General features: G+C 36.7%; 2 protein-coding genes across 2 annotated transcripts; both read right to left on the bottom strand.

The window, feature by feature from the left end:
• Positions 1–3,604: 3,604 nt before the first annotated feature.
• On the bottom strand, positions 3,605–4,252 carry LOC110933717 (protein FAR1-RELATED SEQUENCE 6-like). Its single transcript, XM_022176925.1, has 2 exons — positions 3,977–4,252; positions 3,605–3,880 (listed from the first exon to the last, which is right to left on the bottom strand). The coding sequence occupies exons 1-2, from the start codon at positions 4,250–4,252 to the stop codon at positions 3,605–3,607; spliced, it is 552 nt and encodes a 183-aa protein (XP_022032617.1).
• Positions 4,253–4,489: 237 nt separating this feature from the next.
• Positions 4,490–6,353, bottom strand: LOC110933718 (protein FAR1-RELATED SEQUENCE 5-like). The gene is made up of 4 exons (XM_022176926.1): positions 6,182–6,353; positions 5,085–5,877; positions 4,646–4,907; positions 4,490–4,549 (listed from the first exon to the last, which is right to left on the bottom strand). Exons 1-4 carry the CDS (start codon positions 6,351–6,353, stop codon positions 4,490–4,492), a joined length of 1,287 nt encoding a protein of 428 aa, XP_022032618.1.
• Between the last annotated feature and the right edge of the window lie 8,829 nt (positions 6,354–15,182).

Here is a 15,182-nt window from a genome sequence, read left to right as displayed (position 1 = left end):
GCGCGTTAACAATCCTAACGGTATGTATTACATGTTTTATATACGCACACGTGTGTGTATGTGTGTAATTGTAATTCACAAATTGCGTTTGTTATCACTATAATGATCACATGTGCATGTTGATCAGATTTCACGTGTAATATGACATTTATTACACATGTGATATGTATTGTGTTTATAGTTAACATGTAATATAAAAAAATGTGCTTGTAATTCACTTGTAATGTATGTGCATTTGTAATTCACAGGCGTAATTCACATATGTATCAACTGATAAATATGTTCTAACTGTTTTATGTCACACATGTGAACAGTTGTTGTACGTTGATCGAACAAATGTCCCTCCAATAAATGTTGATCGACATATGAGCCCGCTTGAATTCTGGACAATCGAAAAGTTGCGAAAGAGGGAGAGAATCGAACTGAAAAATGGAGGTTTTGGCATGGGCGAGTTAAGAGATCAATACGTTTATCCAAAAAACGACACATCTGAACATGTCACAGAACACAATTTGAATGAGATAATGCTTTACGATGATACGAGTAATCCATCTGATTTGACGGTACGTTATTGTATACATTTATCCAAACCTGTATTATATATATATATATGTATATATTCCACATGTGTGCTACATACTTATCATGTAATATCAACAGGGACATGTTATAAAACTGGACGCTCTGTTCGATCGCATCACGAGGGACAAAAAAATATTAGAAAAAGCGTTGTGTGATGCATGTTTGGCTTTCCCGGACGTACCTGAGATACAAAACTGCATACAAAAATACCAAACAAAATACAAAGAGGTGATTGATATCAATGAACATGTAACGCAAACTGGATGGACACAGTTTTTTGAGGAAAATATTGGGGAAATCATTGAAAAAATGAACAAAGTTGCACATGTGCAAAAGAAGAAAGAACGTGATACCTCAATGCCAAACTTTGATCTCGGCATTAGTTCACAAGAGTCTGGGAGCATATCGGGTGAAATAAACTTAAAAACTGCTGAGCATCAACAAAGCGCGTCTATTAATCAGCCGGTAGACATCAATGAAAAACTGAACGACGAGGAACAACTGATATGGTCGTATATGTTGGCAATCGCCAATGACAAAAATGATGGAGAAAAACGACAAACAACTCAAGAAAATAATGCAACGAAAAAGAAAACGAGAGCAATGTCAGAAGAAGATGCAAAAGCAGAACAAAAACAAATGGAAAAGGAACTGAAGGCAGCAAAAATAGAAGCAGAAAATAAAGAATTCGAAAGACTGTTCTTGTAAGTTTTATTACATTGATGCATTATGAAGTTTGCAAAATATTATTATGATTCACATGTGTAACTGATGTGAACATATATGTATACAGGAAAGATATTTTCGCAACTGCATACGGACTGGAAACAAGAGCGTTTCTGTTAGCACACCTTATTCCAGGCAAACAGCTGTACACATGTACTATAGATTGTTGGGCGGGTGTTTTGAATCATCAAGAAGGTTTGAAAAATAAGGATGAACCTAAACGTTTGTTTTGTTACACGTCGACAATTGTAAGTATTATATGATAAACAATTTTTTACCATTACTATTAAATATACTCAAACGTGTGTTTTTTTTAATAACAAAACAGAATGGATGGATGCTAAACAGAAAGCATACTGTGGAGGCAAGGACATCAACATTCAAAAAGAACCTGTTAATAGTGCTTGAACGTAACGCCGACAAACTTGATCTGAAATCATATGATTTAGTTGTGATTCCTGTACTGGAAAGTCACCACTATTACCTAGTATGCTTTGACTTGAGGGAGCCTTCAATTGAAGTGATAGATAACATGCATCCAAAATTTGCTTGGGTATCGATAAAAGACGGTAACAGCTTCGCGTCAAAAGGCACACCAAACAAGATTGTAAGTTATTAAAATATAATGACAATGACATTAAACAGTGATACACATATGCACCATTTCAATGTGGATGTTGATATCACCTAACATACACTTTATTATTGGCAGAAACATATCGTATGTGCTTACATGCGTAGTGTCCAACACCCGAGTGCACAAGCATTATCAAGCGTAACGCTATTAAAGAAAGAGATTGGCTGGGCAACAAGAGACAACTTCACTGACTGCGGGATTTTCGCCATGCGGCATATGGAGTTGTACTATGGAAAGAACAAACCGTTTGAATGCGGATTCAACAACAGGGAATCAATGCAACAAAGTCAGATAAACAACCTCAGGATGAAATATTGTGCAAGAATTCTGCTTTCTGATGCAAACGTGTTCAAAGAAAATGTTATAGCGGATGCAAAGAATGAAGCGAACACGGCCAAACAGAATGAACTGGAAGGTGCAACGTACAAAGGATAGATGGAAAACCGTATCATTTCGATATTGCTTTTGACTATTATCTCGTATTGATACAATCTTTAGATGTTATGATTGATACAATATTATTAGTATAACATGATTGTGTAAGACATATTATGCTTTATGAACGTTTAAATTCTAGCATCTATATTGGATACGAATGTTTATCGGTTTTGACAGTTGTATGCATTTCACGTGTGTAATGTTTTAGCAAACAGTATCATACAAAAAGAAAAAACGTATCACAACTTTATGATAACGTTATACAGCACACGTGAAATACAACTACATAACTAAAAAAAACGAACGTATCATGGCTTGGATTATTCTGAATGATTTTTATTTGTAATATAATAGCAATATCATATGAAATGTACATATAAAATGAATGTGAACAAATCCATCAGACGTGTAATATGATGTCAACATCGATGTTACCATAAAACAAAGTAATGCATACATGTAGTATAATATCACATTGAATATAACGTCAAAATATGTAACACCATGTATGCTTATGTAACATAAACTCAAGTTTAAACATGTGACAAAATCCATAAAAAAACATGTCATCACAAACATGATGCATGTGTAATAGAAAAAACAAATCCATAATCCCATGAAATTTATTCGAAGCACATGTGTAATGTAAGAGTCACATTGCTTATTATGTAAAACAAGTCTCGATATTGTATAAACCAAATCACTCTTCAAGCGGGTCGGACGAACATATGGTAGATCTTCTAGTGGATCTTCTAGTGGCCCGAGTACAAATGCGAGACGATGGTCCAACAGATGTATCACCGTTAGACAAATCAACAACACCAACGTGACATGAATCTTCTGGAACAGCAACATTACCAGCTTTAGCAGCTTTTGCAGCAGCAGCCGCGGCTTCTTTGGCAGCCCGAACTTTTTCACAATTATGTGAGTCATGATCATTAACGTATTTCTTGCATTTTCCACACAGCCTAGTAGTTTTAGCACTATTAACAACAACCTTTTCCCCGGGACCAATGAGTCGATGGTTGGTACCGCACCCTTTGTTCCGGATGCCTTGTGGTTGATTTATCGAGACTTCCATATCTTCAGGCTGTTTGAGAAGGTCACTGATCACAGCTGATGTCTAGTTACACGCCGGTTCGGTCGGGAATTCGCGAAACACACGGTTCCTAATTTCTTTAATTTCACCAGACAACTCAGAAAGTTTACCAATATTACACCTTAAACGATCAGTATACTCGTATACTCAATGACCAAATCAAAAATCTCATTCCGGAATACAGATTCTGCGTCTGTATCGGCAGAATACGTGTTCGACATGCTAAAAACCCTCCTTGGCAATATGTCTCGTTTCCATCTACCAGGTTGATACTGAACGGGAATTTCATCAACCTGATTGTATCTATACACGCAAAAGGCATGCCTACACAAATAGCCAAGGCGCGTATAACCCATACACGAAAATGAAACCGATCTATCACGTGTATCAAAACTGACCTGCATCACATGTGTATATGTTACAAATGTTAAAAAAACATAACGTTGATAATTATAATGTACATATGTAATACAACAATATAATAAGCCAATTACCTCAAATTCATTAATATCTTTGTACTGCCTGTTAGTATGAACAATGGTATAAATTTTTACCCCATCAAGTTCTGGGTTTTTTGAAGCAATATAGCAGAATGTCATGCCTCTGTATATCTCTTTTTGCACCTCCAAAAGTAGCGTATGTGTATATAACTTCGAGGCATGTCTTTCGATAGGCACGTTCTTCGGCATTGATGGTGCTATTGTGTTACTTTCAAACTCCAATCTGCGTTGAGTGTACCGTTGCCCATCAATTGCTGTGTCGAAACACATCAAGAATTGCACGAGCGTGTTTGTTCCACTAGAATTTGTTTTAAACAGGGAATTCGAACTCTCACACCTCGAGGTGGTTTTCATTATACAACACATGTGCACATCCCTAAAATAGCACGGAACCCATTGATCCCTAATCTTATACATCTCGTTCAGCCAATTATTTTCTTTCAAGTGTAACCCTTCCATAAGCAAATTCCATCTTTCTTCAAATTCTTCAGGTGTGATAAACAAATTTCAAACCAGCTTATGTATAGCAGCTCTCAAGTCTATATTTTCCAATACATCACCTGCAATCTGAATAAAAAAAAAATCACAAACATAAATGAATGACATTAAAGTATACAACTATTACACGTATGTAAATGAATGTATGTAAAAATACTATCATACCTTTGCAGGAATTTTCCTTACAATATGCCACATACACAGCCGGTGAATAGATTTATTGAATACACCAGAAACTGCTTGTTTCATCGCAGCATCCTGATCGGTCAACACCAACGTTGGTTGCTTATTGTTATTAGGTTTAAGGAATGTGGTAAGCAACCACGTGTAAGAACCAATTGTTTCATCATATAATAGCCCAGCACCAAAGGTGACACACTTTTTATGGTGATCGACACCGGTAAATGGAACAAATATCATGTTATACCTTCAAAACAACATAAAACAATTAATTTAGTGTAATATGACAAACATAACATCAGTAATACATTCATTAATAAAATAAAATCGTTATTACATAGATGTAATACAACAAAACAGTGTAACTGATTGTAACCACAGTGTTCGTATCATTTATGCAACATAATAAAGATAAAAAACTTACTGATTCGTATGATATGTTGCATCAAAACCTAACACATCTCCGAAGGCTTCGTAATTGCATTTGGATACGTCATCAGCCCAGAACAATGATCTTAACTCACCGTCAACCACCACACATTCAAAAAAGAAATTTGGCAGGTTTATCATACGAGCTTTTAACGTATCAACAACCATTTGTGCATCCTTCTTGCCGATAAAAGACCGTAGATCTCTAGTGAAATTTTTGAATTCTACTACAGTTCCTTGTACATTATGGTGCCCACCCTTTAACGAAGCTCGAATCTTATGCACAACATTAGGGCCAATTTTGTTCAAGCTTAGTTTGTGAATGAACCTCTGGTCGTCATAACTAAGTTTCCTCCTTTTTCTGGTAAAGTCTAGATTGTCCTTGTCGACCAATCCATGATTATGAGCTTCAATAAAACCATAAATGAAAAATTTTGTAGTGCCTGAGATAGCTTTAAGCTTTAGCCGCGCCCTGCAGTTAGTAACTTTGTAGTTGCTACTTCGAGATACTTTAAAAGCACTAGGGTCCATTGATTCAAGTTGTGTTTGCTTAGGTTTACTGGATCTAGTACATTGCATATACCTATGTGTAACAACAGTTCCATTTTTCTTCATGGCACCCAAACGTACAGAAAACCCAGACCTCTCAGCATAAGACTTGTACATATTCTCAACGTCGCTCCATGTGTCAAAAACCATTCCGATAGTAGGTGTATATTCAAGAGACACCAAAGGTTTCCAGAACTTTGTTCCATCAGTTGTGTTGTATACATGGCTGGTTATATCTCCTTCAATATGAACACGAAAATTACAGCCAAATAAAGAAAAAACATTGCACATATGCATTATAGTAATATATTTAAAAGATGGACATATACGTACATACAACGCACACACACAACATGTAAAACATACATACATACATACATACATAGGGTCCCTACATCCATATACATACATACAATAAAAAAAGAACATATTATATTGAAAATACAAATATGTTAACAATTAATGATATATACAGTTCACATCGTAATATAAACACGTGTACACATGTGTAATACACATTTTTTTAATAAATAAATAAATTACCTAATTGATCAACGTCATACAGACGTAATGGACGGACATTATGACTGCCATAACTTGAATTGATAGCATCAGTTGACTCATCGATGCGTTCATGTCCGTCATCATCGTTAGAACCGATTAATGCGTCAACAATAATTGCACCATTGTTTGTAGAACTGCTGGATGAAGCCATAGCTGAACGATTTAACAACAATATCGATTAAACAACAATCAAACATCTCCGAATTCCGATTATGAACAATATGTGATAAAATAAACATGAAATCCGATTACCTACGATTGTTAAACACGAATTTGGATGCGAAACAGCTTTAATTCAGTATGAGATCCGTTATATGTATGATTAATTGATACAATTATGGAATTGATTGATGTAAGGTTCGATAATTGTTGAACACGAAACCTCCATAAAAGAAAATCGAGACTGTGTGTGTGGTTTATGAATTGGGCGAACAGAAAGCGTGTAAATATGTTTGTTGACAAAAATACCCCTATGTTTAATAGTTTTTTGGTTTTCTCATTTATATCTAGTTTTCTCATGATCATATCCCTATATATATATATAGGGGATGGTTCAAATAAAAACCACTTTTATTGTGAAAACTCGAAAACTAACTAAAAAAGCCTAAAAAACCTAAAAAACCTAAAAAACATACAAATTTTTTTTTTTTTTACAATTTTTTTTAGAAAAATCGCTACTTTTTATATATGGAAAAAAATTTCAAAAAAAAAAAATAAAAAAAAAATTCTTTGGTTGTACTGCACATGTGCACTAATACGGAAAGCCTAAACCACTTAACCCACCCCCCACCGACACCCCCCAAAAACCTAAACCCCCACCCCCCTCCCAAAAAAAAAACCTAAATTCACCCTCCCACCAAAAGCCTAACCACCCCCCCCCCCCCAAAAAAAAAAAAAAAAAAACCTAAACCCCCCCACCCCCACCCTCTCGAAAACCTAATCCTAATTCTAAACCTCCAAAAAAACTAACCCTAAAAGCTAAACTAGAATCAAAAAGCTAATTTTAAGCATGTAATGCACATTGTAGTACATGTTATATTGCACATGTGCACTACTATAATAATAGTATTGAAAACAAGACGACACCATAAATCTTTTTTTATGTCATAAAAAATATGCTCGAATATACTTGAATGAAAGATAAGAAAATTTGTGATCTTATGGTGCCATTTTTGTTTTAAAATGATAACGTATGGAGAAATGGGAAATGTTTGAAAAGTTATATATTTTTTGTTCCAATTTTACCCCTCCTTCATTAAAAGTCTTCCCCCCTCCTTTTTAGTGGGTTTTAGTTAGTTTTCTAGTTTTCACAATAACTAGTGGTTTTCATTTGAACATTCCCCTATATATATATATATATATATATATATATATATATATATATATATATATATATAAAGCCAATACATATGTAACCCCACTACACACTCAAGTTATATAAAGCACTTCTCTTACACAATCCGCCACTTGTCACATGACGCCCCACAAGGGGCTTTATTATAACAACCCTCGGTAAAACCGACACCCTCATAATAATTCTTATACCCTAATATATCTTTAAATATATCTATGTGTCTTTATATGTACCCCGTATGTGAAAACCGAGCCCTCAAACTAGATTATACTATATAAAATAAATAAAAACAATAAAAGTTAAGTTGAGGCGGGCCGCATGGACCTCACCTCAACCTAACGCGGGCCGCGCGAGTAGTAACCAGGATTTGCCAAAACCCTAAGCCCAAGCGGGCCGCGTACATGGTGGATTAAGTCCAAGCGGGCCGCGAGTGTCCGGAATTGTGGCGTGACCCGGAGCGGCCACGTGTCCAACTCGTGTCGAACCTATAAGATTGACCCGGATCAGCTAAGCCTAGGCCCTAGGCCATGCGGGCCGCGTAGAACCAGGCCCAAACTCCACGCGGGCCGCGTGGGAGTCCAATTACAGCCCTATATAAGAAGGCAACGGGCTTTCGGTTTTCGTCGCTCACTTTCTTTCGTTCTTTCTAAATTTCTGTAGTAGTGTTACTATAGCCGGGCATTATACCCCCTAAAATAGCGAGGTTCTGCTACGATGTAAGTATTATAACCCCTGGAGACGTATTAGATACGCTGCCCGATTGATCTAGGGTTCCGTAACGGCTGTCGTGGTTCTGCCCGACGTAGTCGTTGGAATGCCGTCTCGGGGAGGGTATTACTAATGTTAAAATGGGTTATTATACTAACACACGTGCATTTGTGTAATTTATAGATTATCTCCAGGAAACCCTTACGAAAAACCTAAAACAGCAATGTGAGTAATCTTCTTTTTGAAAACTGTTTTTACAAAACCTTAAATTTCCATGCGAATAACAGTTATTGAGTATTTGTAAGAATACAATTACAGTCGGTAAATTTGGGGTTTTGTATACAAAATTTGTTACCACCTGGTAAAGGAGTAACATGACCATAAGTCGGAACGACATTACCGTGTGGTGGTAATTGATATAACTTGGAAACAAATGTAATTGCGGATGCGCCCTCAATACTGTTCACTGTGAATTTTTATTTAAACTTGATTAAACTGGGATTCACTCACCAGTATTTCCCACTGACAAAATGTTTTTAAAAACGCGTTTCAGGTAACAATATGTGAAAGCCAAATAGAAGCCAGCTGGACAGCACTGAAGGCTTGGAAAAGTGGCAATAAAGTTACCTAAGAATAAAATGGATGTTTTTATTAAATAAATAGGATTTATTCCTATGAAACGTGTGTATTAAAAACTTGGGTTTATACCTATATGTTTAATGTTATAAAACATGGTGGTTTACTCTGATTAAAACATTTCCTAACTACGGTCCTGATGAAAATTTCCGCTGCCAAATTTGATAAATAAATGTGATACCACCGAAACTGGCTCACGGCCGCCCGTTCCCGGGAGATAGGGATCGGGGGCTGTGACAGAAGGTGGTATCAGAGCTATGCCACTGATTCAGCCACAGAAGTGTTCTGCTGATATCAAAATTCAAAGTGTTAGGAAATAAATTATGGAAATATGTGTATAATTGTATTTCTTGCTCTGTGTTATCTGACTATTTGTTAGTTTACAGTATGAGTGACCAAGGACCTTCTGACGCCTATCGTCAACTGTCTGGTTTACCTAGGAGCGAAGGCACCTCCTCTTCTCAGCCTGCCCTCTCAGGGTATTCTGCTGACACAGAAGAAGGAATCTTTGTGTTTAAGGCTCAGTCTGAAGAGCCATTTCCTCAGAAAAAGAGGGGATGGTTCAGTAGGGGAGCGCATGAACGTAGGAAAAGAATGAAAAAGTTGCAGGAACAGCGAGTGTTAGCCGCAGCAAAAAGAGAAACCGATGCTTATAATCAGGATATGCTCAATAGGGGTATCGCTAATATCCATATTTTAGCAACCACTGCTGCCGACCCAAACCTGGAACAAATGCTAGCACCCCAACCACAAAATCCTGATCAACCCATGGAAATAGAAAACCAGATAGAAATGCCTGATTTCAACCCGGAGGAAATACCTAGGGTACCTGCACCTGATCCTCTAGACCCAAATAACTACGACCCCTGGTGGGACGATGTTAGGGACTATGTGCAACAAAACCCAATACAGGAAAATGTGCCAGTGCCCAATTTAGGAGCTTACCCAGGGTTAGATCCTCAAGATCCCTACAACATTAGTGATGCATATGTTAGGGAAATTTTAGAGAATCCATACCCATACCAGGCCCCTATGCCTCCGTATCAGGAACCCATACCTCAGTTTCCAAACCCAATCCTAGAACCTGCACCCCCAATGAGTGCAGAAAATGTCCAGGAACTTAGGACTTTTGGGGAGGAAATTTTAGAAAGCAGTGATCGTATGCGACAGGTGGGAGAGCGCCTCGTATGGAAATACGATGAGCGTAATATGGATTTTTGGATGAATCCATATCAGTGAAAGTAATGGTAAAAATGGTAGTAGTAATAATAATAATAATATAATAATAATATATGTGTGTATGTGTTAGAAAAAAAAAAAAAAAAAAAAAAAAAAAAAAAACTACGGATGCATACTATTAGTATTGTAGCTTTACATTTCAGTCGGTACTGTAATTTTAATTTCTGTACTGGTGTGTATCGATGCATAGTATATATAAAAAGAGTAAAGTCGCAATGCTCGACGTTTTTGGGTAAACGTACGTGTTATGTGATTGGATATATTCAAATATTAATTGTGATATTAATATTTGGTAAGTGTTTAAAATTCAGATGGCCGACGCGGGAAATCAAGAAAATCTGAATAACGATAACCAGAGTAACATTAACGTGGTTAATGAGAATTCGGACAATAATAACAACGGAAACCAAATGGATAATAGTGCCGTTCAGCATATTGTGGCACAGGGAATTATAGATGCAATGCCATTTATTATTCAAACAGTTCAGGAAGCGAATAATAAAAGTAAGCATAGCAGTAAACGACCAACTGAACCAGAAAACAGCGTAAACAATGGACCCATACTTCAAGCGCCCATTCCCAAAAGAAGAAGAACCATGCCACATGGTTGTTCTTACAAAGAATTCTGGTCCTGCAAACCAATAGAATTCTCGGGCAATGAAGGACCCATTGCAGCTTTACGCTGGATAGAGAAAACTGAGGCAGTTCTGAAAATAAGCAAGTGTGCTGAAGAAGATAAAATAATGTTTGCTTCAAATCTGTTTAAAAATGCAGCCTTAGAATGGTGGAACACTATCCTCCAATCCAGAGGAAGTGATAGGATTTATAATATGGAATGGGAAGAATTCAAGAACATGGTAGAAAGGAAATTCTGCCCTCCCAATGAAAAAGAACAGATAGCAAATAAGTTTCTGAATCTAAGAATGACCGGGGTAGACAGTAAGGGTTACACTACCACATTCTTTGAATATGCTAGGATAGTACCTACCCTTGCATCACCTGAACCGGTATTAATCTCCCGTTACATCTGGGGATTAATTGGAGAAATTAGACATGTAGTCAAGGCCGCTAGACCCCAAACCATAGAGGAAGCTGTAGAACTAGCCAATACCTTGACAGATGAGTTAATCCGTACTAGAGAAGAAGACCAGAGGAGAAACCTAACCCAAAGGCTTACTCAAGAATTCCGTTCTGGGAATTCCAACCGTAGGAATGTAGGTTCTACCTCTGCACCATACTGCAAAGCCTGCAAAAAGAAGCATTCTGGAAGATGCTCTACTTACTGTAATTTCTGCAAAGCACCAGGACATAAAGAGGAGACATGCAGAAGAAAACCAACTAATGGGATGTGCTTCAATTGTGGAGAAAAAGGTCATATCAAGCCAAACTGCCCAAAAGTGACCCCAGCTGCAAATAACAAGAACCCTAGAAATGCTAGAGCATTTGTTTTGACTGCAGACGAAGCCAAGATGATCCCAGACGTCATTGCTGGTACGTTTTTAGTTAATGATATTTTTGCTAAAGTATTATTTGACTCTGGTGCCAACCAAAGTTTTATTAATACTTCATTTTGCAAACTCCTAAATCAATCATTAACTAAACTACCACAAGAATGTCTAGTGGAAACCGCAAATGGAGAAACTGTTAAGATTTCTGAATTCTTGCAGGGAGCAAATATAGAAATTTTTAATCAAAAATTTATGGCAAACCTTTACCCAATGAATCTGGTTGGATTTGATGTAGTATTAGGAATGGATTGGTTAATAGCCAATAAAGCCAGTATTTTATGTGATCAAAAGACAATTCAATTAAAATCACCAAGAGGTGAAAAGATCACAATTAAAGGAGATAAACCATTTAGATCCACTAAATTTATCTCTGTGATGAAAACTGCAAGTTGTATAAGGAAAGGATCTATAGTGTATTTGATTTCTATAATCACTAACACTAAAGGAAAAGAATTAAAAGATATTCCAGTAGTATCCCAATTTTCAGATATCTTTCCAGAAGAATTACCAGGACTACCGCCAGACAGGGAAGTTGAATTCAGAATTCATCTGTTACCAGGAACAGCACCGATTGCCAAAGCACCTTACCGTTTGGCACCCGCAGAAATGCAAGAACTGAAGAAACAATTAGACGAATTGTTAGAAAAAGGATTCATACAGCCAAGCTCATCGCCATGGGGAGCGCCGATTTTATTTGTTAAAAAGAAGGACGGATCAATGCGTATGTGCATTGACTACCGGGAATTGAACAAAGTCACGATTAAGAATCGGTACCCATTACCAAGGATCGATGATTTGTTTGATCAACTTCAAGGAGCTCGATTTTTCTCTAAAATCGATTTAAGATCAGGATATCATCAATTAAAGGTACAGGAAGAGGATATTCCTAAAACCGCATTTAGAACAAGGTATGGTCATTATGAATTTACTGTCATGCCATTTGGTTTAACCAATGCCCCAGCTGCATTTATGGACATGATGAACCGAATATGTAAGCCATATTTGGATAAATTCATAATTGTCTTCATAGATGATATTCTCATTTATTCTAAAAACAAAGAAGAGCATGCAAAGCACTTGCATTTACTTTTAAGTTTATTGAGAAAAGAGAAGCTTTATGCTAAGTTTTCAAAGTGTGAGTTTTGGTTAGAACAGGTACAATTTCTCGGACATTTAGTAAATCATGAAGGAATTCATGTAGACCCAGCAAAGATCGAAGCAATTACCAAATGGAAAACCCCAGAATCACCAACCGAGGTTAGAAGTTTCTTAGGATTGGCCGGTTATTATAGAAGATTTATTCGAGATTTTTCTAGAATAGCCATTCCTTTAACTAAGTTAACCTGTAAATCTGTTAGATTTAAATGGGGACCAAAACAAGAAGAAGCCTTTAGAATCCTTAAGCAAAGATTAACCCATACACCAATACTAGCATTACCAGAAGGAACTGAAGACTTTGTAGTCTTTTGTGATGCTTCAAAGTTAGGTTATGGATGCGTATTAATGCAACGTCAAAAGGTTATAGCCTATGCATCTAGACAGCTTAAGAGTCATGAAGGAAATTATTCAACCCATGATTTGGAATTAGGAGCTATAATTTTTGCCCTTAAGATATGGAGACATTATCTTTATGGTAGTAAGTTTACCATATTCACAGATCATAAGAGTTTAAGATATGTCTTCGGGCAAAAAGAATTGAATATGAGACAAAGACGCTGGATGGAATTGCTTAGTGATTATGATTGTGATATCCAGTATCATGCAGGAAAAGCAAATGTGGTGGCTGATGCTTTAAGTCGAAAATATCACGAAAAGCCAAAAAGGGTACGTTCTCTTAAATTAAATCTACAAGTAGATTTAAACAATCAAATTAGAAAAGCACAAGAAACAGTAATCAAGGAGGATACTGAAAAATTAAAAGGAATGATTAAGGAATTAGAAAAAGGAACAGATGGAATTTGGAGGTTCCATAAAAAGAGAATGTGGATACCTAAATTAGGAAATTTACGTCACCGTATATTAGAAGAAGCCCATAAATCTAAATATACGATGCATCCAGGAAATGATAAAATGTACCAGGATTTAAGGAAAAATTTCTGGTGGATAGGAATGAAAAAGGATGTAGCAGCTTATGTTTCTAAATGTTTAACTTGCTCACAAGTTAAAGCTGAACATCAGAAACCCTCAGGTTTGTTACAGCAATTAGAAATACCAGTTTGGAAATGGGAATTGATAACAATGGATTTTGTTACCAAATTGCCTAAAACAAGGAAAGGTAATGATACAATCTGGGTGATTGTAGATAGATTAACCAAATCAGCTCATTTCTTACCAATGAAGGAAACCTTTAGTATGGAACAATTAGCCAAATTATATGTAAATGAAATTGTTTCATTACATGGCATTCCTTTATCAATTGTTTCCGATAGAGATAGCCGTTTTACTTCTCATTTTTGGTCAAGTTTCCAAAGAGCAATGGGAACCAGGCTAAATCTAAGCACCGCGTATCATCCTCAAACAGACGGACAAAGTGAAAGGACAATTCAGACAATGGAAGACATGCTTAGAGCTTGTGTAATTGATTTTGGAGGTAATTGGGATGAACACTTACCTTTAATAGAATTTTCTTATAATAACAGCTATCACACAAGTATCAATGCTGCACCATTCGAAGCACTTTATGGACGAAAGTGCAGAACCCCAGTCTGTTGGGCGGAAATTGGAGAAAAACAACTATCTGGACCCGAGATAGTACAAGAAACAACCGACAAAATTATTCAAGTCAAGGAACGACTGAAAACCGCGCGTGATCGCCAGAAGAGCTATGCTGATAACAGACGCAAACCATTAGAATTCCAAGTGGGAGATAAAGTGTTATTAAAAGTCTCTCCCTGGAAAGGAGTGGTAAGATTCATCAAGAGAGGAAAGCTTAGTCCTAGGTATATTGGACCTTTCAAAATTCTTAAAAGAATAGGACCTGTAGCCTATCAGCTACAACTACCAGAAGAAATGGCAGGAATACATGATGTGTTTCATGTATCTAATCTCAAAAAAATGTTTAGCTGATAAATCACTCGTAGTACCTCTTAAGGATATAGAGGTTAATGAGCAACTCAAGTTTGTGGAGAAGCCTCTACAAATTGAAGATAGGAAAGTTAAAAATCTCAAGCATAAGAGATTGGTTCTGGTCAAAGTAAAGTGGGACTCTAAAAGAGGACCCGAGTACACATGGGAACTTGAATCAGAAATGAAAAAGAAATATCCACACTTGTTCCAGTAAATCTCGAGGACGAGCTCTAAAACAAGGTGGGGAGGATATAACAACCCTCGGTAAAACCGACACCCTCATAATAATTCTTATACCCTAATATATCTTTAAATATATCTATGTGTCTTTATATGTACCCCGTATGTGAAAACCGAGCCCTCAAACTAGATTATACTATATAAAATAAATAAAAACAATAAAAGTTAAGTTGAGGCGGGCCGCATGGACCTCACCTCAACCTAACGCGGGCCGCGCGAGTAGTAACCA

The sequence above is a fragment of the Helianthus annuus genome, chromosome 4, assembly GCF_002127325.2.
Source record: "Helianthus annuus cultivar XRQ/B chromosome 4, HanXRQr2.0-SUNRISE, whole genome shotgun sequence".
Lineage (NCBI taxonomy): Eukaryota > Viridiplantae > Streptophyta > Magnoliopsida > Asterales > Asteraceae > Helianthus > Helianthus annuus.
Note: the sequence above shows the minus strand (reverse complement) of the source record. Positions and strands in the feature narration are given on the sequence as shown.

Excerpts from the sequence above, each read along its gene's own strand:
- LOC110933717 (XM_022176925.1), bottom strand. The coding sequence starts at position 4,252 with ATGTGTTTCGACACAGCAATTGATGGGCAACGGTACACTCAACGCAGA. Across the intron at positions 3,881-3,976 it reads AAGATATTAATGAATTTGAG|GTCAGTTTTGATACACGTGA; the intron begins GTAATTGGCTTA and ends CATGTGATGCAG.
- LOC110933718 (XM_022176926.1), bottom strand. The coding sequence starts at position 6,353 with ATGGCTTCATCCAGCAGTTCTACAAACAATGGTGCAATTATTGTTGAC. Across the intron at positions 4,908-5,084 it reads GCAACATATCATACGAATCA|GTATAACATGATATTTGTTC; the intron begins GTAAGTTTTTTA and ends GTTGTTTTGAAG. Across the intron at positions 4,550-4,645 it reads TAAGGAAAATTCCTGCAAAG|ATTGCAGGTGATGTATTGGA; the intron begins GTATGATAGTAT and ends TTTTTTATTCAG.